At 46.2% G+C, this 24,296-nt stretch overlaps 1 protein-coding gene across 1 annotated transcript in view; it reads left to right on the top strand.

Annotated features, from left to right (window-relative positions):
* The first annotated feature begins 1,674 nt into the window (after window positions 1-1,674).
* The window catches only part of TYR (tyrosinase), a 95,046-nt gene continuing 72,424 nt past the window's right edge, over window positions 1,675-24,296 (top strand). The window contains exons 1-2 of the mRNA XM_074981462.1: window positions 1,675-2,493; window positions 14,648-14,864. Coding sequence (XP_074837563.1) covers window positions 1,675-2,493; window positions 14,648-14,864 — 1,036 coding nt within the window. The remainder of the gene's footprint in view (window positions 2,494-14,647; window positions 14,865-24,296) is intronic.

Consider the following 24,296-nt stretch of genomic DNA (forward strand, 5'->3'; position numbering starts at 1 on the left):
TCCACTTCACTGTGAACCATCTACACAGAGAACTGCCCCATGCCCTCTCCAGTCTGGCTTTCCGAGTCTTTTCTCAATTATTTTGCACTATGCCAGCACACCTAGCAGAGCTAGTCAAAGACATGGAATTGCATGTTCTCTAAGCATCCTGAAAATGAAAGGGGAGGCAGTTCTGTCGCGCAACGTACAATAAGCCTAGCACGAGAAAGGGAAGAGATGAATATCTGAGAGAGCCTAGTACACGTCAGTGGGGTTGGAAGCAATTAAAAAGGCAACCCCTAAGCGCAGGTCCAGAGCCTACTGACACCCTGTGATAATCTGCCTGCATTTCTGGAGCAGAGCCCACAACAGGATTAAGGCTCCTCGTGCTCCTCAGCAGACTCATGTGATGACCAGCTGATTCTGGCAAAAGGCAACGTTTCCCAGCCAAGCTCGCTCTTGCTTTGCCTGTCTGATGCTCCAGCCACACGGAAACGCTCAGAAATCCTCAGTCAGTGGGAATCCCATCCCCCTGTTTTTAGAAAAAGAAAAGACCCCTCCACAGCAGAAACCCTGGCTTCCCAGAAGACAGGAGCAAGTGAAATTTCTGAATGTATTTTTCCCCCAGCAGCTTAGGGGAAGTCTCCCCATCCACTCACAGTGCTTCAGGAAAGCAAATACCAAACGGCAGTGGAAAAGGAGAAAAAGGTCATGGATTGTCTGGAACAAAATGCAGCACTAGTTAACAGCACACAGAGCCAGTGTCTGCAAACGCTGTCACAGAGGAAATGGCAGGAATCACACTCCCTTTCCCAGATGGGGGGCTGGATGGTAGCAGCACTGTCCCAAATGGACTCTCTCCTCTGCATTTTGCTCCCTGTAATTTGCCTTGTACTAAGTTTTATGAGTGGAAGAAGCCAGTGAGCATATTCTGATCTGGTGTTATCCATCATAACTGCATTGATTTTGATAGCGATACTAGGTAAGGACCTGCCCCTAAAAGTTTATAAGGGGACCTTGTGTCAGAGAAGGGATACTGTGAAATTATTCTGATGTGAACCAGGCTAAGAAGAAGAGAAGTGGTTTCAGTCTGAAAACCTATCACTAAAACCAAGTCTTTAATTCTGCACTGGATCCTACTTTCAGGCTCTTTGGCCTCATTTTAGTAGGGGCATTTTTTGAGTCTCAAGGGGGATAGACGAAAAATAAATCAGTAAAATTTATTCTTAATGCAGAGATTTGTTGTGATTTTAATTCAACAGGCTTGCTCTATTAAAAAACCCCACAAATCATTATTCTAATGCATGCAAGCAAACAAGGAACTAAAACAGCTGTTACTATTTCTACAATCAAGTTTTATTTGCTCCACAGTTGCCAAAGGAAAATGATCATGTGACAAGCAGACGATGACTGCTTATAATAAGTCTGTGTATGTTGAATGCTAAAGGGGCAGAAGAAAAAAAGTCACTTGGATTTCACACAGAGCATGTGATAATCAGATTAACAGAGAATGGTGTGTATGTGCGGTAGATGGTGAAGGAGATTGAAGAGTACATGGCTAAAAAAAAAAAAAGTCAGGAGTGAAACTTTCTCACCGGAAGGGAGAAAATTCTTTTATCTGCAGGACTGTGGCAGGGGTTAGATCTATTCATGCACTGAGCCATAGCACTGAAGGTTGCCTGCTGGTGTGTGAGGATGTGTCTCTTGGCCCTGGGTTTCTTGCTGGGGACTCTGCAGCCCTCATTTGGGCAGTTCCCCCGAGCCTGTGTATCTTCAGAGAGCCTGCTGAGGAAAGAATGTTGCCCATTGTGGGCTAGGGATGGGTCCGCTTGTGGGGAACTCTCTGGCAGGGGCTCCTGCCAGGAGATCCTGCTGTCCCGTGCCCCGCTTGGACCACAGTTCCCCTTCACTGGGGTGGATGACAGGGAGGACTGGCCTGCTGTGTTTTATAACAGAACGTGCCAGTGCAACAACAACTTTATGGGATTCAACTGCGGGGACTGCAGGTTCGGCTTCTCAGGGCCCAACTGTGCAGAGAGAAGGATGCGCGTGAGGAGAAGCATCTTTCAGCTGAGTACCAGAGAAAAGAATAAGTTCCTCGCCTACCTCAGCCTGGCAAAGCATACCCCCAGCCAGGACTATGTCATTGCCACTGGCACCTATGCTCAGATGAACAATGGCTCAAATCCCATGTTCAGGAACATCAGCGTTTACGACCTCTTTGTATGGATGCATTACTATGTCTCTCGTGATACCCTGCTAGGTGGATCCAGCGTATGGAGGGATATCGATTTTGCCCATGAAGCCCCAGGTTTTCTACCTTGGCATCGGCTGTTCTTGCTGCTGTGGGAATACGAGATCCAGAAGATCACAGGAGATGAGAACTTCACCATCCCTTACTGGGACTGGAGAGATGCTGAGGGCTGTGATGTCTGCACTGATGAATTAATGGGAGGCAGACACCCCACCAACCCTCAGTTACTTAGCCCAGCATCCTTTTTCTCCTCGTGGCAGGTAAGGACTGGCGGGCAGAGAGGGAGGGAGGGCTGGGAGGGCATCTTTGTGTTTAGAGATCTGATACATTCTAAGCTAATCAACTTGTGGCAAGTGGGAAATCTAGTACACATGAAAAAAAATTCTAATTCACCTTTTGGGTGCATCAGTGCACCAAAAGCAAGATTCATAACACCATACGCAGGACAGAGATGTCAAGCTGCAAGAAAGCAGGGCATTTATGTGCAAGTCACCAGCACACAACCGCTTCATGGCAGTGTTAGTGTCTGAGCAATGGAAACAAAGGCACTGAGTTGTCATCAACGTGCTCTACATCTGAAAGGCTTCACAACCCCTCCCGCTCACAACCTCTTTTGCCCATCAAGATTTTTAAAGTATCCAATTAAGCTTATCTAGTTTAAAGCGAAAAGTCTTTAGTGCACCCAAAAGGATTGGCTGGGCTGTTAACATCAGTAAATGTATTTGATTTATTCAAAAGCAAAATAAAAGCTAATCTCCTTGCCAAAATGGGCTAATAACATAGAACTCAGAGTATTCTTGACATTTCAAACACGGTTCAGGTTAATCTATAAAGCAATAGAACCTGGCATATTTGTCTAGCTGAAGTGGGGCCAGCACACACTGTGATGTTCTAGAGCTATGAACTTTTGAGATTTACAACTCTAAACTCTAGATTCTTAGGTGGTGCAAACTGGCATTGTTCTTTTGACTCACTTGGAGATACTTCAGCTTACACCACGGGAGGATTCAGTCCTTTGTTTCCATGATTTAACAGACAATAGGACAATTCACCAATATGGCCGGAAGCAAAGACCAAGTGGGGTAATGCTAGCCTGGTTAATTGCATTTATGCTACTTTGCATCACCAGAGTAGCACAAAATAGTCAGAATGTACCAATGAATCTGGCCCTGTGTTTTGAACTAATATACCAGCTGCTCTGAATTACTGCCGTGTTGATTTAAGTAGAGTTCCTCCTATTGACACCATTTCAGAATTGTGAAAGTACCAAAATTCGTCCAATATATAGAATACAAGCAGCCAGAAAGATACCATTTGTCTCAGAGCATAGTGTTTTCATCCAGAGGAACAAGAGACTAACAAAGTCTTGCAGAACCTTATTTATCTACTTCCATTTGTGTGTATGGCACTTAAAACATGAGTGAAATTTTCTCTTCATTGAAGTCAGCAAGCATTTTGCCATTGACTTTGCTGGATCCAGGACTTCATCCAGAGAATGCAGCAGACCTGCCTCTGATTTCACACAGGTCTAAACGAGGAGTCAATGCAGTAACAAGTCAATGCAGTTACAACAACATGAAACTGGTGGAAGTGTAACTAGAATCAGGCCGATTGTGTCCAACCCATGGAGGGTAAAGTCTAATTAAGATATATATATAGCACAATGGCTGGCACTTCAAAAGTAACATGGTGCAGATGTTATCACAGAATGAGCAATTTTCTACTTTCTCCACATGAATACCATTTTCCTATAGAGCAGGAGAGATCAGAGAGCTGGGTTTTTTTTTTAACTCTTTCAAAGAAAGCTGATATATCTAGATGTAACCTACCATGGTAATATCTGAGCATCTATAAACTTTACTACAGTACATTTAAAAATCAGTGGAGGTCTGTAATTTGCCATTTCAGGCTGGCTCTCAATCAGAAGACAAATCTTATCAGAACAAAGTCTTTGTGTGCCCTGAGCACATAAGGGGAATGCAGCATGTTTTACAAATGTTTGGCTTTGGGGTAAAACTTCCAAACATATCTCAGTCCGATTGTCGGCATTTCCTGAGTGATTTTAAAGATGGGTTTTAGGCACATAAGTCACTTGGTAACTTTTTTCAGAGTCACTGTTAAAATTTTCAACCCCGCGCTATGGCTTTGCACTAACTGACTCTGATTCTTCTCTAGCGCCTCAGGGGATTTACTCCTGAATTACACTGGTAAAGTAGCAGAATCATGTCTTGAATTGGGAATCATATGGCCAAGATATAAGTTTTAAGAGTTCTGGGTGTCCAACCTAGGGCAGATGAGGTTCATAAAGAACGGCCAAGGACAGCTGTTGGATGGGATGAAAGGGATGGTGGGAACCCCACAACCCTTTCATACCCCCTCAAATGCTCACTGAGAGGAACCCAGTGGGTTGTTCTTTCCTCCACATCCCCATCCCCCATTCCTCACCCGGAAGTGTCAACAGGACTCATCTGTCAGCTACGGGGTGTCAGTGGCAGCACAGAATTACAGGTGGCAGTGGGTCACTTAGTCTGCCGTGAAAAGTAATATTGACAAATATCAATTTTACATTGCTATCTTTACTTCTGTGCGGCTGATGGGGTGGTGCAACCTTCAGAGCTGGGCACCCAGCCAGCAGCTGCTTCTGTCCACTCTGCCTTCAGAGCTGGGTGTTAGCATAAAAACTTGTGAAAGGGGAGAGTAAGCAATTGTAGGGATACAGCTTTATTAACTCTGAGACAAAATGTTACTCTGGATGGAAGAAAATGGTATTTCTGTCCCACAATTATTTTCCAAGTCTGAAAACTCTTTCCCGTCAAAGTTTCATCACAACAGGTACATTCTCATGGAAAGTTTTGGGTTTGACAAATTTCCGTTTTCCAACATAACAAAGTTTGCAAGAAAATTCCCAACCAGATCTATTTACAATGGAGTAACTCTGAAGTCAATGGAGTGCCTTAGTCTGACACTAGAATCTGAATCTCATTCCATTAAAACTAAAAGGACATAAACATAGTGTTAGCTTCAGCCGGAAGACAGTCATAGAGCTAGTACAGAAGATGCTGATTGCCAAAGCACTGCCAGTCAAACAACAAAGGACAAACTAATCAGGGGGTGGAGGGTTGCAAGATGTGTAGGAATTCAGGCTTTTAATAGGGTAATCTAAATGACAGAGAGGAGAAGACAAACAGCTAGAAATGACTTTAAAATAAAAAAGTAGCACAGTGTCCTTTTAAAATCCACAATGCCCTTTCAAAGTGTAATAAAATAATGACTGAGTATTCTGCAGCATTTGGTAAATTCAGACACAGTGGCACACTCAAAGGGTTGTTATGGATTTGTTTAAAAAATGTAAAGTGCCTATTTGTAGCACAGCATCTCTTTCTAAAGAAAGGAGAAAAATACTTTATTCCATTGCAAAGTTGCTATGGCAACATGGATACCCATGCATGCATGCTGAATTTCTAACTCCCCAACCCTCACTCTCTTTCTTCAGCATGTGTCTGCTACCACTTAGTTCAGTGAATTATCTGTCCACTTTTTTTCTCATGTTTATCATGTAAAAGAGACTCCTGCTTCCGTTAGGAATAGTTAATATGTTATTATTTTCCCTCTACAGTTTACCTAATCTATGCAGATGTTTGTAATTAATGGCTGAACTATAGCATTTGGAAGTCTCTGTCTTAAATAAGACCTACGAGCATACATTAATGCTGTAGTGAGTGATACAATCTCATGCAAATCCAGGAAAAGGGAGAATCTTTCTGTGAAATTTTAGAGTAGTCTTCTGTTTTTGTTTTAGCTATTCACTAGCAAATGTACCTGGCATTGCTCAGGTCCTTAGTGAAAGTATATTTTTGTTTTGTTTTGCTTTTGGAAATTAGGAGGAAAATGTACATGTTTTATTTAAATAGCAGCCTCATGCTTTATTTAAATAGAAGGGCTCTAAGAAGGGAGTCGGGGTGGAGGAGGTAGGACAGGAGGATGGGTGTGGAGATCAGGGCAAGGCAAGGCGGCAGGAGTCAGGGCAGAATGCCGGTGATGGTGCAGCTCAGGGCAGGGAGTTAGCTGTGTGGGGAACTGTGGCAAGGGAGTGGGTGTGAGGGGGGAGGCTGGGAGAGTTGAGGGGGCCTGAGGTCAGGCTGAAGGGTGCAGGAGTAAGACTTTGAGGTGCGGGGGAGGCAGTAGGGGTGGATGGTGCAGATTTGGATGTGTGATGGGCCTTAGGGCAGGGGCTGGGGTGGAGGGCAGCGGGCTCAGGACACAGGGATGGGAGGTATGGGAGGGGGGCTTAATGGAGATTTCCATAGTGGCTGTGGGGGTCGTAGCAGGGGACCACAGCTCCCAGCCCACCTGCCTATCCATGGATGGGGAAGGGCAAGGTGAGGACATGGCTCCCAGGGGGGTGCTATCTGGGCTGCAGCTCCTGGCACCTTTGCCTGTCCCCAGGGGGGACTTGTTATGGACATGTGTCCCAGCCCCACTGCCTGCTGCATTTGAGGGGTTCAGGCTGCAGTTCCCATCCACCTCTGCCTGTCCCTGGGTTGAGGGACCAGCTTGGGAAGCAGCTCCTGCCCCCTGCCTGTCCCCAGGGATGGGGGAAAATCAGATTGTGGCTCCCAGCCCCTCCCCCTGGCCTGAGCTCCGGGGGAGGCTGGAACCCAGGCGCTTTCCCCACCCCAGCCTGAGGTCTGAGGGTGGGGCAGGGGTGGATGCTGGGGCTAGGTTGTGGTACAGGGCCCAGCTCATCCTGCACTCTGGGGTTGGGGGGAACATGGCACTGGGCCCAGCCCCAGGATGGGGAGGAGGGGGAACAGCACTGTGCTGTGTCAGGCCCAGCCTGAGCTTTAAGGTCACAGGGCAGGTGGGCCAACACATTGGGCCCAGCACTGGGATCAGCTGGGTTTGGGCTGAAGTGCTGGGCTCTGCCTCAGCATGAGCTGGGAGGCAGAGCTGGAGCCAGGGCAGGGCCTGGCTGCAGTTTGAAGTGCGGGGAGAGCAGGATTCCTGGCTCCAGCATGGAGGAAAGGCAAAACAGTTTTGGGGGTTCCTGTCCAGTGTCTGGAAGGGGGGATAGTCATTCCTTAAAAAAGGAAAGAAGAACAATCCAGGGAACTATAGACCTGTCAGCTTTATCTCAATCCCTGGGAAAATAATGGAGGGGATCCTCAAGGAATCCATTTTGGAGAACTTGGAAGAGGGGAAAGTGATCAAAAGTAGCCAACATGGATTCACCAGGGGCAAGTCCTGCCTGACCAATATAGTTAGCTTCTATGATGAGGTAACAGGCTCTGTGGACACGGGGAAGTCAGTGGATGTGATATAACTTGACCTCAGCAAAGCTTTTGATACAGTCTCCCACAATATTCTTGCCCATAAGTTAAGGAAATATGAGTTGGATCCTTGGACTATAAGATGGATAGAAAGCCGGCTTGATGGTCAGGGTCAATGGGTAGTGGTCAATGGCTCAATATCTGAATGGCAGTTGGTTTCAAGCAGAGTGCCACAAGGCTCAGTTCTGGGGCTGGTGTTGTTCAACATCTTTATTAATGACCTGGATGAGGGACTGGATTGCACCCTCAGCAAGTTTGCGGATGACACAAAACTAGGAGGAGAGGTAGATACGCTGGAGGGTAGAGAGAGAATCCAGCGTGACCTGGATAAATTGGAGGACTGTGCCAAAAGAAATCTGATGAGGTTCAACAAGGAGAAGTGTAGAGTCCTACACCTGGGGCGGAAGAATCCCAAGCATTGTTATAGGCTGGGGACCAACTGGCTAAGCAGCAGTATAGCGGAAAGGAACCTAGGGGTTATGGTGGATGAAAGGCTGGATATGAGTAAACAGTGTGCCCTTGTAGGCAAGAAGGCTAACGGCATACTAGGGTGCATTAGGAGGGGCATTTTGAGCACATCTAGAGAAGTGGTTGTTCCCCTCTGTTCAGTACTGGTGAGGCCACATCTGGAATATTGTGTCCAGTTTTGGGCCCCCCAGTATAAAAATTATGTGGATGTGCTGGAGCAGGTACAGCGGAGGGCAACAAAAATGATTAAGGGTCTGGAGCACAAGACCTATGAGGATAGGCTGAGGGATTTGAGCTTGTTTAGTTTACAGAAGAGAAGACTTAGAGGTGATTTAATAGCAGCCTTCAACTTCCTGAAGGGGAGCTCTAAAGAGGATGGAGAGAAACTGTTTTTAGTTGTGTCAAATGGCAGAACAAGGAATAATGGTCTGAAGTTAAAGAGGGAGAGGTGTAAGTTGGATATTAGGAAAAACTACTTCACCAGGAGGGTGGTGAAGCATTGGAATGCGTTGCCTAGAGAGGTGGTGGATTCTCCATCACTCGAGGTTTTTAAGTCCCGGATGGACAAGGTCCTGGCTGGGATGACTTAGTTGGGGTTGATCCTGCTTGAAGGAGGGGACTGGACTAGATGACTTTCTGAGGTCCCTTCCAGCCCTATGATTCTATGATGTGGATGGGTTGGTGTGGTGGAGTGCTGGGGCCAAGCCGGCACTTACGTGTCCAGTGACTAGTTGGATGGAGAGCCCTGTCTCCACATGACCACTGTGTTTGTGCTTCAGATGTCCCCAGGGGTCCCTCTGCAGAATCGCTGTTCACTGTGGTTGCTGCCCCCAGTGGTGAGTCTGAAGTATGTCACCCCGCTTCTTGGTATTCCTCCCTTTCCATGTTCTGGAAAATGTGGGAAATCCATCACGTTCCACTTTCTAGACACAACCAAACCCTGGCCTTTGCTTAAGTTAGGGTACGAGGAAGCTGCACACCAAATTCCATGGCTCTAGCACTTACAGTTTGAGAGCAGTTCTTGAACAAACATAACACAGACAGACAGACAGACAGAGGATACGTCTACACGTGAAGCCTACATCGAAGTAGCGTATTTCGAAATGGGCTATTTCGATGAATAACATCTACACGTCCTCCAGGGCTGGCAAAGTCGACGTTCAACATCGACGTTGCGCAGCACCACATCGAAATAGGCACTGCGAGGGAACGTCTACACGCCAAAGTAGCACACATCGAAATAAGGGTGTCAGGCACAGCTGCAGACAGGATCACAGGGCGGACTCAACAGCAAGCCGCTCCCTTAAAGGGCCCCTCCCAGACACAGTTGCACTAAACAACACAAGATCCACAGAGCCGACAACTGGTTGCAGACCCTGTGCATGCAGCATGGATCCCCAGCTGCAGCAGCAGCAGCCAGAAGCCCTGGGCAAAGGGCTGCTGCACACGGTGACCATAGAGCCCCGCAGGGACTGGAGAGAGCGTCTCTCAACCCCTCAGCTGATGGCCACCATGGCGGACCCCGCTATTTCGATGTTGCGGGACGTGGATCGTCTACACGTGCCCTAGTTCGACGTTCAACTTAGAAGTAGGGCACTATTCCCATCCCCTCACGGGGTTAGCGGCTTCGACGTCTCGCCGCCTAATGGCAATGGTAACATCGAAATAGCGCCCAACACGTGTAGCCGTGACAGGCGCTATTTCGAAGTTAGTGCCGCTACTTTGAAGTAGCGTGCACGTGCAGATATGGCTAGACAGAGGCAGAATCTTTAAAATATATGTATAGAAAATAATATATTGGTTAATAGAAATAAACACTGTGCCCTTTTTGAATATCTCTGATCAACACTCTTCTCTCTGGTGCACTCATGTAAATTTAGAGTCACTCTATTGAAATCAATGGAGTTACTACAGATTTGCTCTGGTGAAAGTAAAAGCAGAATTTGCTCATTTTGCTGGGAGTGAGTAGGTGATTTGATTGGGTTTGGGTGCCAGGCACATTGCAGACAAACTAAGGCAAAACGGTATAAATTCTTACCAGATTCACTAGTTTATATTGGATGCTTTGCCCTGCTCTTTCAATGCAGAACAGCTAAATTACATGGGTCTGGTATATTCTGGCACCTTTATAAATAGATTGACCTAGAGGAAGAAATTGTACAGACAGGACTGAGTTCTGTTTTCAGCCACAGCTTTGTAAGGTCTCCAGAGGTCAATCTTGCAGGTTTGATTTACTGGGTCTAGCGGGCCATACTAAACCAAATGTTGAGGGCACCCTTTGTCAACCCCAGTACTCCGTGCAGTCATGAAGAATAAGGGAATTCAATGGGAGAGTTTCTCCCATCAAGCTTCCACAGAAGGGATGATGCAGAAAATCAGTGAAAGGTACATTGACTCCAACTACACAAGTCACGTAGCTGAAGTTAAGTAACAGAGGTAGCCGTGTTAGTCTGGATCTGTAACAGCAACGAAGGGTCCTGTGGCACCTTATAGACTAACAGAAAAGTTTTGAGCATGAGCATCAGTTTTTGTGAGCAAAGACTCACTTCATCAGATGCTGGTCTTGGAAATCTGCAGGGCCAGGTATAAATAAGCCAAAGCAAGGGTGGGGATAACAAGGTTAGCTCAGTCAGCAAGGGTGAGGCTTTGCAGATGAATTGAACCTCCTTTTCTTACAAGCTAGCTCAGTAGCTCCTTTAATTTATACATGTGCAGTAGAGGCTAAAAACTTATACACTTCAGGTAATTTGTCACCTTATGCCCAGGTAGAGTTGGGCCTTAGAATCTCTTTGAAGTTTTACTTCTAAAATTTTCTTTTGTTCATTCCGTTTCCTAACCTACCTCTTCTGCAGCATTCCCTCTAAGATGAGAACTTGGGCAGCTGCCCAGGAGAGATTTAGGTACTGCCCAGCTGATTAGCATAACACCCACGGCCAGCAGCATGGGTTTCTATTGGTGGTGCACATCCACACATGCCTGGGTGCACATAACCGAATTTATTTATCCCATCAATGTCAAAAATTAGAAGGAACACATGTTTAAGAGCATATGAAGAGCCTTAACGTATGCATGATCTCTATCAAAGATATTTGTTTCATTTTACAAACAGTCCATTGCACTAGGATCTCCAAAGTCCAGCTTGTTCTGTTACCCACTCGCTTGGAATTCTTCTCACACCTCCCTATATTGGATGAGTGAGTTTGACAAGTGAGTTGCATTTGGATGCCACCTAATAAAGATGCTGCATGCCAGTACCACTCCATGTCAAGTGGGAGGAGGGGGAGGTTGTCCATGGAGTGAGGGGAGCAGGGTGTGGATGGAGTCTTAGCTTTCTCCACTCAATATGTTGGCCAGTGGAGCAGAAGGGATGTGCTGTTACATATACTTTAGCAAAAAGTTGGTGTGAATTATTATCCCCTGGGAGCCAGGCAGGAGTACTGAAAAGTTTGTGAGGCTGAGCTAAGCACCTCCCCCCATGAAGACAGTGACGTAGTCTCAGTCTAGCTCTTAGTTATATTCCCTTTAATGTGTATGGGGTTTATGTCTGAACGGCTTCCCATGTATTTGAGAACATATTAATCACAATTAACAGGAAATCTTTGACTGGAGTTTGTAAGCAGTGCATGTCACTGTTCTCATTGATTTAACCTAAAGGAATTAGCCAAATAATACCGGCCTTTAAAAATGACATATTTGCACTTAAGAAAATAAGCAATTCGCAAAAGTTTAACACAAAACTGAAGAAAGTCTAAGGCTCCAGTCCTGCTATGGTTCCACATGAGCACAGGGCTCTGTTGGCAGAATCCTGGCCTAAGGGATGAGGTAAAATACCAACTGTTTTAAAGAAAGGCATGAAGTGCTGTGATTGCTACCAGTGGTAAAGATTTCCTAACCTTAACACAATACAAGATTTGTTATCAGGCACTTTAGTATGCAGAAAACTTGGGTGCCCATTGTCTGCCACAGATGGCAGTACAATTCCCATTTCGGTTAACCAGAACAATTCTGGTAGCTATCTGGAATTATTTTCCACTGTTTGTGGAAGTTGCATTTGTTTGATGGCCCTGGGGCAGTAGAGAAGCAGTACATTACAGTACAATATACAGTAATAGCGTTGAAAGGTGTAGGTGTAGTGTTAAGTAACGTGATTCTATTTCTTAAACATTTTTGCAGTTTAGTGGAAAAACATGAGTAACAGTCACATTTAATTAACCGGGAACTGCCATTCCCCACACATGCTGGGTAACAACATTGTTACTGTATCCAGTTTGAAAATGTGGAGAAATAAACCATGAGACCCCTTTTCATGGGGCCAGATCCTCATCTGGTGCAAACTAGCCAAGTTCAATGAATTGTGCTAAGAGACGACATGAAAAACATTACAAAGTAACTCATTTCCACAGCAAGCTAGGAAGTTTTACTGGGCCTATAAAACCCAGGAACTGTACTACATATTCTTGAGTGCCATCTACTGGCATGCTATCTATTAACTATGCCTATACATGCAGCTGTAATACATGCTCCTAACAACTCAATGAAGTAGCACTGCTTTTTCTGAAGATCAGACCCTTTCACAGTTTGCACCTATGACTTCAAAAAGAGAAAAGCTTCAGTGGAGCAATTTTAAAAAGAGAAACCTGATTTGGAATTAGGAGAAAAGACCGTGAAAAAAAATCATAGATTTTAAGGCTTGAAAGGGCTGAGTGATCATTTAGTATTGACTTCCTACGTATCATGGGCCATAGAGCTTCACCAACAATTTCTACACTACGTCCATAGCTTTTATTTGAACTAATGCATCCACAGCTGGATGGAGTGTCTTCCTAAGGCCAGGTTGTTTATGGTTCAAAACAGAAAGTCACAGACAGTCACTTTCACTCCCTTTTCTTAAATCAGCATTTTCTGACCCACAGTAACTGGATTTATTACAGGCATTCCATCTCTGCTGGAATAAGACTCCAGGTAAGTAAGGATGGTAGGTTGAGAGGCAGAGGAAAATATTTCGGGATTTATCTATTCATAGAATGAATCGTTTTAAATATCCCAGTGCATATGAGTGTCTATATTTAGTTATGGTTTGAGTGTTTCTCTCACACCCTGCTAGGTTGAGATTCTAAAAGCTGCTCTGTGCAGGCAGATTCCTGAAACTCCCCATGGACTGCAGTGGGGTTCCATCCAGGTGCTGGCTTGTAACCCACTGCAGTGCAATTTGTACCCATGTCCAACAGTAGCCCTGTGAAATTTAACCCACTAGGCTCAGTTAGGGTGGCCAATTTTCTAATCATACAAAACCAAGCACCCTTGCCCCACCCCTGCCCTGCCCCTTCTCTGAGGTCCCATCTCTGCCCTGCCCCTTTACTGCGACTCCGCACCACTCATTGCACCCCCCTCTCTCTGTCGCTTGAACTTCCCCACCCTCACTCATGCCCTTATACACAGGTTATTATATACAGTCATACCCCGAGATACACCCATTCGGGTTATGAGAATTCAGGTTTATGAGGAGTTTGATTTAAAACCCCTACCTCATCTTACGAGGCATTTCCTCAAATTTACAAGGACCAGTTTCAATTTTGTGCACCTCAGTGGGATGCGGATGCCCTGCAGCTCCAGGCAACGGCTGCCCTCAGCTGCATCCTGCCCAGAGCGTCTCCGCAGTGCCCAGTGGCAGTTTCCCGGAGCCATCGGCCCAGTCTTTACCTGTGGCTGGTCTGGTCTCTGCCTTGGCTCTGCAGCAGCGGTGCACCCTGGTTCAGCCAGCGGCTGCAGGCTCCCAGGTGCTCCCGCGAGACATGGCTGCTGGGTACACAACCCATCCCGGCCCCACACCTGCCTCCCGCTCCCCGGGCGGCTAGGGGGCTGCCACTGCCCGCCCTGCGCAGCAGTGCCTCAGGCACTGCTTGCTGCCTGTGGCGTTCCTTTGCATTTAGCACCTCGGCCGCTGCTGTTGAGGCCTCTCCACCACACAGCCCTACATGAGCAAGGCATCACCCCTTGCCAGCTGGGGGCCTCCTGTGCCTGCCTAGCTCCCTGCGCGGCCAGCCCCTGACACTGCCCCCTCCCCACTTAACCTAAGCTGCACTCAGGCCGGGCTGCCTCCCCGTGCCTTCCTCTGCCCTGCCCGCCCCCTTGCACCGGCCCCGCTTCTGCATCAACAGGCAGCTCCCCAGCTTTGCGCCCCCCTCCCAGGCTCTCTTCGGTTTCCGTTCTCCTGTCTCTGCAGGTAAACAGACGTATTGTAGAGTAATTAATGAAGGGAAAATGCCTTGTTAGGTTGTGTTATGATAACTAATGTTAACTATTGAAGTAATTGTGTTCATTTTAATGGGATTTGGTGTTGTTTCAGCATAAATGAGGGTAAATTTTGGGGCTCAGGAATGCATAAATTTTTTTCCCATTGAAATTAATGGTAATTACATTTTCAACTTACAAGAATTCGCCCTAAGAGGAGTTTTTCAGGAACGAATTACCCTTGTAAGGTGGGGGAAGACTGTATGCATTTTTGCACTGGTTTTTATAGGTCAAAGAACTTATTTTGAAAACTATAAATATGTTTGTGTTTATCTTTTTTTTTTGTAACAATGATAATCAGGCTGATGGTAAATATTTTACACAGGTAATTTGCAGCCTCTCAGAGGAGTACAACAGTCGGCAGGCTTTATGCAATGGCACCAATGAAGGCCCTCTACTTCGAAATCCTGGGAACCACGACAAATCGAGGACCTCTAGACTCCCATCCTCAGCTGACGTTGAATTTTGTCTAACATTGACTCAGTACGAATCTGGGGCCATGGATAAATTGGCCAACTTCAGCTTCAGAAACACGTTGGAAGGTAACAATTATGGTGTTTCCAGTCATAAGAATGATCCTTTCCAGGGATGTAGAAAAATGTTGTTTCATGATGGAAGTTGTAATTTATGTGTAGGTAAAGTCCTCTAAACCTTGGGCAGGTTGGACTGCTCTTATGGAATAGAATTGATAATATTTCTGATGTCACAGTTTCTCCTGGAAATCTCTAAAGGAATGTCATCACAGCAGCTGGGAGATGTGATTCCCAGCTCAGGTAAATGTACATATATTAACTCTCCTCAGACTAGTGCCCAAAAGTAGCAATGTGGCTGCACAGTACACATGGTGTCTTGGGCTAGTCACTTCCACAGAACTCAGTCCAAGGTTTTAGGTGTGCACGTAGCTGCCTATCCTAAACTACTGTGGTCACCCAGTTATTCTTAGTCTGCTATCTTGAGCATAGCTAGTGCATGTCCACGCAAGGTATGTTCACCTTGCAAGTATCTACCCTGCGGTGCTGAGTCTCAGAGACCAGGTCGTTTGACTCAAACTAGGACTGAAGGGCTAAAAAGATAAACATATATATTTCTAATTGGGCTGAAGCACTGTCCTGGAAACCTGGTGATGGGGGGAGGGTCTTAGAGCCCAGGCTGTAGACCAATCAGAAACATTCACACTGCTATTTTTAGCCCTGCTGTCCAAAGGCTGCAAACCCAAATCCATTGACCTGGGCACTAAGACTCAGTGCTGTGGGGTTTTCCTTTGCATTGTAGACATACCCATCCTGAGAGCTTAAAGTTAACTTTGAAACATGAGGTTCAATATCTTTTCCAAAATACATATTATTTGAACAGTGTGACTTCTCCTATGTAAATAAGGTATAGTGACATACAGAAAAACATTTACATCCCTTATTATCCATATACTCTTTGACTGTGGCCATACTAGCCCCTCCTTTTGGAGGGGCTATGGTAATGTGACACTTCAGTAGATGCTAATGAGACACTGCCATGAATATGCAGCACCTCATTAGGATATGGCAGACACACACATTTCTAAATGCCGCTTTCTAAAAGCATGCCATCCGTGTAGCGGGGGCTTTCAAAATCACCCCCAGAGTCTGAAAGTCACTTATTCCCATTTGGTTTTGGGAATAAAGGGCTTAAATCAGGGGGTTGTTTCGAAAGGTCCCCCCGCTACACAGGCGACATGTGTTTCGAAAGTGGAACTTTCAAAACACACACAGGTGCCATTATGCTAATGAGGTGCTGCATATTCATGGCAGCTCCTCATTAGCATCTGCCAAAGTGCCGCATTACCATAGCCCCTCTAAAAGCAGGGGCTTGTGTGGCCACAGCCATTCAGTCCCTTTTTGACTCTTCCTACCTTGCTAATGATGCTGGACTATTACTTCTATTATAATGTGTGTGTACTGACTAGTTCATGTGCTGCCTCATATGCCCGGGGCATGGGGCAGAACATGCCTCCACTGATGGCCCATGTACCTGGCAGGTATGTAACCTTTTCCAGAACAGGGAAACACCAAAGGATCCCGATCATATTTCCCCCACAACATTGAATTTGATGCAAGGACCAGCAGTTGAAACCTTTAATTTAGTCATGATGATGATGATGATTCTCAGGGCAATAAACAACTTTATATCCTTCTTAACATATGATAAAATATTCTCAGATTAGAACTGTGGGCCAAAGTCTTCTCTTACTATGATGAAAAATGTGGAGTAACTCCATTACAGCCACAAGAGATGTGAGACATTAATTGACTGCAGTGTAGAAGTAGATGGTGCTGGATACAGTGCAGAACAACGAAGCAGTGGAGTTTTTGGAAAGAGGAAGGTGATATGAATGAAAAGACAAGACAGACAGAGAGGAAAATAGATATATTTTAGTACTGGGGAGCAGTGATATGTCTTGTCCAGAAAGGAGTGGATCAAAGTAGTGAAAGCATGAAATTATGAGGGCCTATGTCAGAGTTTTAGCAGCATGGACAAAGAGGAAGGGCTGGATCTTTTGAGGCATTGCACAAAAAAAAAAAAAAAAAAAAGGCAGCAGGTCCTGGGCATAGCCTGGATGTGTGGGTGGAGAGAAAAGAATCAAAAAATCACATCAAGGTTCCACAGCCAAATGACAGGTAGGGTAAAGGTGGTGCCTCTGCTTTCTGACGCTGGAAGGAGTGTGAAGGGCTTTGGAGGAAAAAAAAAGAAAAATGAAGAGCTCTTTTTTTTTTCAAGCACAATAATTAAGAAAGCACTTAAAACCTACAATACTTGAATAGGTTGGGAAGACCTATTTTAATTGCTATTTTGCACTCTGCTAAACCAGAAATCAATATTTTGTCTGATTAATCCATTGAACCATTTTTCCAATTCTGTGTCTTCGTCACTTTAATTTCATGGCTGCTGCGCACAGTCACAGCAGCTTGTGTTGAGACTTGTTAATATCATAGCGTGTGTGTCCAACAACATTGTGAATGGGTGATTGCTTTAATTTGGATTGCACTACAGATGAAAGGGCATTGAAGCGCATTTTATAGCATATATGGAAAATCTGCTAAATAACCCCTCAGAAGTTTGACAATGATCTCTTCTTCTAACCTAACACCTATTGTTCTGCTGCACACACATGCTAATTTAAAAGAAGTCAGTGAATGAGCGCTGCTGGCAGTATTTTAACTGGAGATTTGGCTAGTCTAGGTGTAAATGATTCCAGAGAAGTAGCTCTGAATATCATCTGTGGGAAACTAAGGCTATGTATACACAGCAGCACTATTTCAAAATAAGCTGGTCCAGAAGAGATTTTTCCGGAATAGCTTATTTCGAAATAATGCTGCTACATACAAAGGCTGCGTCTATATGGGAGCCCACCATCGAAAGGGCAAAATCAAAAGCCAGGAATCGAAATCCCAGCGTTTGAAAGCATACAACCACATGGCAAAGGCAGATGACAGGTCCGACACCCTCTTTCAATGATCCATTCCGTTCTTTTGAAAGGGAGCGTCCACGCGTGTATGAGCACTCTTTCGAAACAAAGGAGGTAGAGACTCTGCATATGAAGTCACATGGCTGCCAAGCTCTTCCACGGCGCACAGCCGGCCACTTCCTTAAAAGGGCCCCCCCATCAGCTCCCCCACCCTGCATGAGCCAAGGCCTGCCAAGCTGCCAGCAGCTATGCAAACCCCAGTGCAGCAGCACCCTGGCCAACGACACCCTGCTCCTGGCACTGAATGCAGACATCATGGACACCATTGCCCACCTCATCTGTACAGTCGCCTTGGCGCCCCCCCCCGGCCCCTTGGGAGACAGAGTGGACCTCCTGGAAACATGGACCTCCCCAACCTGCACCCCACCCCATGGCACCTCAGTGACCCTGAAGCCACCCCAGCAGTAAAGAGTGGTAAGAGCAACTGGTGCTGTGGCAATGGGATGATGCCACATGGCTGCAGAACTTTCGCAGGAGCTGGGACACCTTCCAAGAGCTATGCCACTGGCTGGCACCTGCACTGAGGCACCAGGACACCACCATGCGGTCTGCACTCCCCCTTGAGAAGCGAGTTGCAATTGCGATATGGAAACTGGCCACCCCCGACTCCAACAGCTCAGTGAGGCACCAGTTCAGGCTGGGCAAGGCCACTCTCGGAGCAGTGCTCATGGAGGTAAGCCAGGCCCAGGGCACACCCCTAGCATGGGGAAAGGGGAGGGGCCCCTGAACATGGGGACCCTGGGGGCTGCTGCCCAGGAAGGGGTAAGGGGGACACGTTGGCTGGGAACATCCTGCCACACCCTCACAAAAGACCATGACCTCCCTCCCATGCAGGTTGTCCACAACATAAATGTGATGATCCTGGACCAGATCATCTGTGTCGGGGACCTGGACACAATCGTCAAGAGTTTCTCCTCACTGGGGTTCCCGAACTGCTTTGGTGCCCTGGATGGAATGCACATCCCCATCCATGCCCTGTCACACAGCACTGGCCACTATATCAACTGGAAGGGCTACCACTCAGTAGTCTTCCAGGCCCTGGCAGACCACAAAGGCTGATTCATGGACATATACATGGACTGGGCGGGGTGCACCCATAACGGCAGGGTCTTCAGCACTTCCGGCCTGTGCTGGTGTCTGGAGGCCAGCACCTTCATCCCCCCAGTAGAAGATGCCGGTTGGGGACACCACCATGTCACTATGCTTGGTCGCAGATGCAGCATACCCCTTGCTGCTGTGGCTGATGCAGCCCTAAACTGGCCACCTCAACCCCAACCAGGAGGCCTTCAACCACAGTCAGGCCTGGCACATGGTCATGAAGGCCTTTGGGTGCCTCATGGGGCAGTAGTGGTGCCTCCTTGCCCATCTTAAGGTTGTGATGCACAACCTCCAGCAGATGGTGGGTGCCTGCTGCGCCCTCCACAACATTGTGGAGGATAAGGGGGATGCCTACATCCAGGAGAGGGTGGTGAGGCCATCACAGGGTTCGAGCAGCCAGCTGCTGTAGCCAGTCGCTGGGCAAACTGCAATGGGGTACAGATCTGGGAGGCCCTCTGGGTGAGCCTTGCCCCTGGGTCGCACAGACCACCCCCCTGACACCCAGCTCTCACCGCCCCCCCCACGCATTCACACCCCCCCACACCACATGCACCACCACCACTACACCCTTGCCTCCCTGCCACAAGACCATGGGCTATGGTGTGCAATAAACATTTATCAACATGAACCACAACCCAGTGCCTGTGCAAATGTGTAACTATTTACAATGAGGTGTGGGGGGCCAGCCATGTACTTAGTGGGGCGGGGAGGGGCCTGAACCTGTACGGGTTTATGGGAGGGGCCTGAGCTGAAAGTGTCACTCAAGGATGGGGGTTGCAGGCCAAGAGCCACATCGGCCCAGGGCTCCCCTCCCCACCCCCTGGGCGCAATCTCTGTGGCAGGGCTGGGACATGGCAGGGAGCACTGGATGGTAGGGGCATTGTAGGCTGTGAGTGGGGGCATCAGTGGGGGCGTGTGGCGGGGGCCTCTGTGGGGATCATGGGGTTGGGGGGTCCCCTGCAGGGGGGCCTCTCTGGGGGGGGCCTCTGCAGGGGACTTGGAGGATTTTGACATCTGGGCTGAGGTCCTCCGATTTCCAGTTGAAAGATCACGTGGCACATGCAGATGCTCCCTCTGTTCCTTTGAAAGAGGGTCTGATCTTTTCGAGATACCGTGCACATGTAGACATACCCAAAATGTGTACTGAAATAGCCCTCAGCTATTTTGAAATAGAGCATCCAGACAAAATAGAGTAGTAGGCATCCTTCAGTCTGCAAAGACTATGGATCGTGCCCTTTATAGTTTAAATTGAGGACTTCATTTACAGCGTCTACTGTGACTATGAAGACCCACATGAGAGTGACAGTCCTTGCTGCATCTCTTGCAGATGTAGTGGGTGTCTGGCAAGTCCTTAGTGTGCTTTCTGTGCGCTCGCTTCTCCTCTGCTAGCTGTCTGATCCTCATCTCGCCCTTTTGAAGGCCCTTGTGTAACCCCTGCCTCCATCTGCTGTGGTCATCTGCTAGTTCTTCCCAGTTGTCCAGCTTGATGTCTACCTCTCTGATGTCTCTCTTGCAGACATCTTTGTAGCGCAACTAGGGGCGTCCGGGAGGTCTTTTGCCAGAGGCTAGCTCACCACACAGGATGTCTTTTGGAATCCTTCCATCATTCATCCTGTGGATGTGGCCAAGACAGCGGAGCCGCCACTGCCTGAGGAGGGTGTGCATGGTTGGGAGTCCAGCTTCCTCGAGGACGGCGGTGTTGGTCACTCTGTCCTTCCATGATATTCCAAGGATGCGCCTGAGGCAGCACAAGTGGAAGACGTTCAGCCTCTTTTTCTGGCGGGCGTACAGGGTCCAAGACTTGCTGATGTAAAGGAGGGTGCTGAGGATGCAGGCTCTGTAGACTTGCATTTTGGTGTGAGTGTACGGCTTGTTGTTATTCCACACTCTCTTGCTGAGTCTGGACAGAGTTGTGGCCGCTTTTCCAATCCTCCTATTTAGCTCAGTGTCCAATGGCAGGGTGTCAGTGATGATGGACCCGAGGTAAACGAACTAGTGAACGTCCTCTAATGTATAGTTGTCAATGCTGATTGATGGGGATTCAATTATGAAAAACATAAGTCAACATGGACTCCAGCCAATAATCTTGTGATCATGTGGTTTAAGTAATTATTTTACTTTAGAATTAGATATGACCATGATGTGTCAACTCATAAAACACAGACACAAAGCCGCATGAAAAATGGGTCTTTGTGCCTCTTGCTGAGACTTCTTCCGTGAATAAATATGTTTGATAGGCAAAGAAAATCACTGTGCAAGGTTATGGTCACACCCATGAGCAAAGTGTGTTATTGTGTCATACACAAACGAACTGTTAATTTTTAGTTGAGTTCAGATGACAAACTAAACCTTCCCTGATACGTCAAATAGTGTTGGAGCCAGATTGCATTCTGCTCTTTTGCTAGCCAGGATGAAGCCCGTTTTAATATTACTCATGCATCACATTTCAGTCCCCAAAGGGAGGTTAAGCAGGATCAAAAGTAAACAAAGATGATATGCCCTGGTGAGTGTAATGTGCTGCAAGGAACCTTTGACAGTGATGCAAATAAAAAAGACCATTCCAGCCTACATTTTATATTTATATTTGAATTGGGGTGAAAATTAGAATAACCCTGATCCAGAACAGCATAATAATTAATTATATTGCACTTAAACATAGCAGAGAGAGTTACACATATCTGAAAAGACTCTTTTTTGGCAATGAAAAGAAATGATTAATTATTAATTGTGTGCCATGCCAAAATATTACTCTCAAGTACCATGTCATTCTCCACTAAGCATGCTTTTGTCCTTCATTCTTATATTTAGTTTTGATGTTAGTTTCCAGTGTTAAAAATGTTAATTCTGGCACAAAAGACGGATCACGATCTAGCATTAGCCACCATGTCGTTTTCTTTTTAACCCAGCTAGCCTTGTTTTGGATTAGGTCATAGACATACATGAACAAAATTAAAGATTGGCCTGTGGTAGATTCAGCATTATGCTACGCTCACATGAATTTGATGTTGTGGGAGTAAAATGGTGGTCAGTACATTTTTCAGAGTGTACAAATTTTAAAAGTTACCCCAATGAATTTCAAAGGTATGACCCCAAAAGGGACAAATATTGGAAGAAAACACTGTTTTGGGAGTTACACCTTTACCTGCAGTGATGAAGCTGAACTTAAAAATAAGAAAGCAAAAGCAGTGAACTGACACTTCGGTGTGAGCTCTCTGCAGTATGGATGTTTGTCAACTACCTTGCCCTCTTCCAAAATGTTGCGTGTGTGTGCAGGGAGAAATTTTTGAACCATGCCACAGTGCCAAGTATGTTACAAATTATACTTTTTTTGAGGGGTCAAAGTGAAAAACAAGCAGCAATTGAATGTGCAGCTGTTTCTGGCAAAATGTTATGCGCTCTTTGATCTTGTAGAAATGGAGGAAAAAGACCAATACACTCTCAGAGATATTAATTTTACTAGCATGCAAATTGTTAGGTGCACATGTAACCCATACACCTGGGTGTGATGTTCTGTCCCTCCTAGTGGTATGCCAAACACTTACAGAGAGAATAATGAGCCTGCTTTACAGCCAGTATTAATAGGCAGTTGCCTGCTTGCCTATGCACTAGAGGTTTATGCCCTAAACAGCAAAGGCCCCAAGTTCAGTTCTGCCCCCAGACAATCAGCACTTGTTGCTATCACACACATGAAGTAAAGGATATTGAAAAAATCATCTTTCAAATTAGTTGAGCTGTTGCATTGAAGACAGCAGTGATACTGAGATGGTGCTACTAGAAAAATTCAGATCAAACAAAGTTCTTGCATTCCAGCTTGACACATAACCATGCTCAATTTTTGGCTAATGTGAGGCACCTCAGTGGAGACACTATCAGAGAAAGGGTTTGTTTTACAAAGAACTGGCAGGTCATGACTGGAAAGGAAATATTCTATGTGACAACAGCCTACCTTGAGGAAAGAGACTGTCACTGGCAAAATTGTATCAGTGTCTGCGCTGATGGAGCAGCCTCCATGACTGGCAAAGTAAAATAGTTTATAAGCAAGGTCAGGGAACAAAGCCAGAGCTGCTGGGTCACTGCTTCCTATACTGTGAAGCTCTCATAATCAAAACACTGCCACAAGAAGGTTGTGGCCACACAAGCCCCTGCTTTCAGAGGGGGCATTGTAATGAGGCACCTCATTAGCATAACAGCAGCCACGCACACTTTGAAAGTGCTGCTTTCGAAACACACGCCACCAGTGTAGCTAGGGCCTTTCGAAACGACCCCCTGATTTTGAAAACCCCTTCTTACCAAAACCAAATGGAAAGAAGGGGATTTTGAAATCAGGGGGTCCTTTCAAAGGGCCCCTGTCAACACAGGCAGCCTGTGTTTCAAAAGCAGCATTTTTGAAGCACATGTGGCTGCTATTATGCTAATGAAGCACTGCATATTGCTGGCAGCACCTCATCAGCATCTGCCAAAGTGTCTCATTACCATGCCGCCTCTGAAAGAAGGGGGCTAGTGTGGCCACAGCCAAACTGTTAGTATTAGATGGAGCAGTACAGCGAACAAGCTTTATCAAATCACAGCCTTTAAACTCATGTCCTTTCTCCTTGCCGCATAAGCACAGGGAGCAGAGCACCTGAGTTGACTCCTGCACACAGAATCCCACTGGTATGAGCTGAGAGAGGCAATAAAAGCATTTCTAGCTTTGGATAAATCAGCGTATACAGATTTGATTGTGGATGTGCCATAGTGCATGAAAGCTTGCCTGTCTGGCTGATAGATTTTGCCACCTCAATAAACTGAATTGGAAAATGCAAGGTGAAAAAAGGCATCTTCTCTTCAGCACAAGTAAACTGCATGGGTTTAGGTCTAAATTAGCCCTCTGGGGTGAAAAAAATAGTAAAAGGAAAAACAGACTTATTCCCCTTAACAAATGCCCCAAATCATGCTAGTGGTATTTGGTCAACGTAATTTCTGAGCATTTGGAAAGTCTGAAAGAAAAGATCAGTAAATATTTTCCTTCATGTCCACGCTATGAAATAAAGTTGAATTTAATAAAGTTGACATTTTAATGCTAGGTTTTTTAAAGTTAAATTTGAGTGTCCACCAATGTTCAGAAAATTAACTTACTGTGTCTCCATTCCCTTACCTACATTTGACTGCACGAGCAAATGATTGGGGGTACTATCGAACAGTAACTTTTGCCCTGTTGCATTCTGGGTTTTTGTGCCACTGGCTCATGGGAAAAAATGTGCCATATGTGCTTGTGGGTGTCTGATGTCATTATCCCAGAATGCAAAGCACACAACCCCCACTGAAAAACAAATGGCCAACTTCCTGTCATTTTTCCTGGCTGTTTTTCACAGCCTGCCCCTGGCTCACACTGCTGAAT

Source organism: Carettochelys insculpta, chromosome 1 (genome assembly GCF_033958435.1).
Source record: "Carettochelys insculpta isolate YL-2023 chromosome 1, ASM3395843v1, whole genome shotgun sequence".
Classification (NCBI taxonomy): Eukaryota; Metazoa; Chordata; order Testudines; family Carettochelyidae; genus Carettochelys; species Carettochelys insculpta.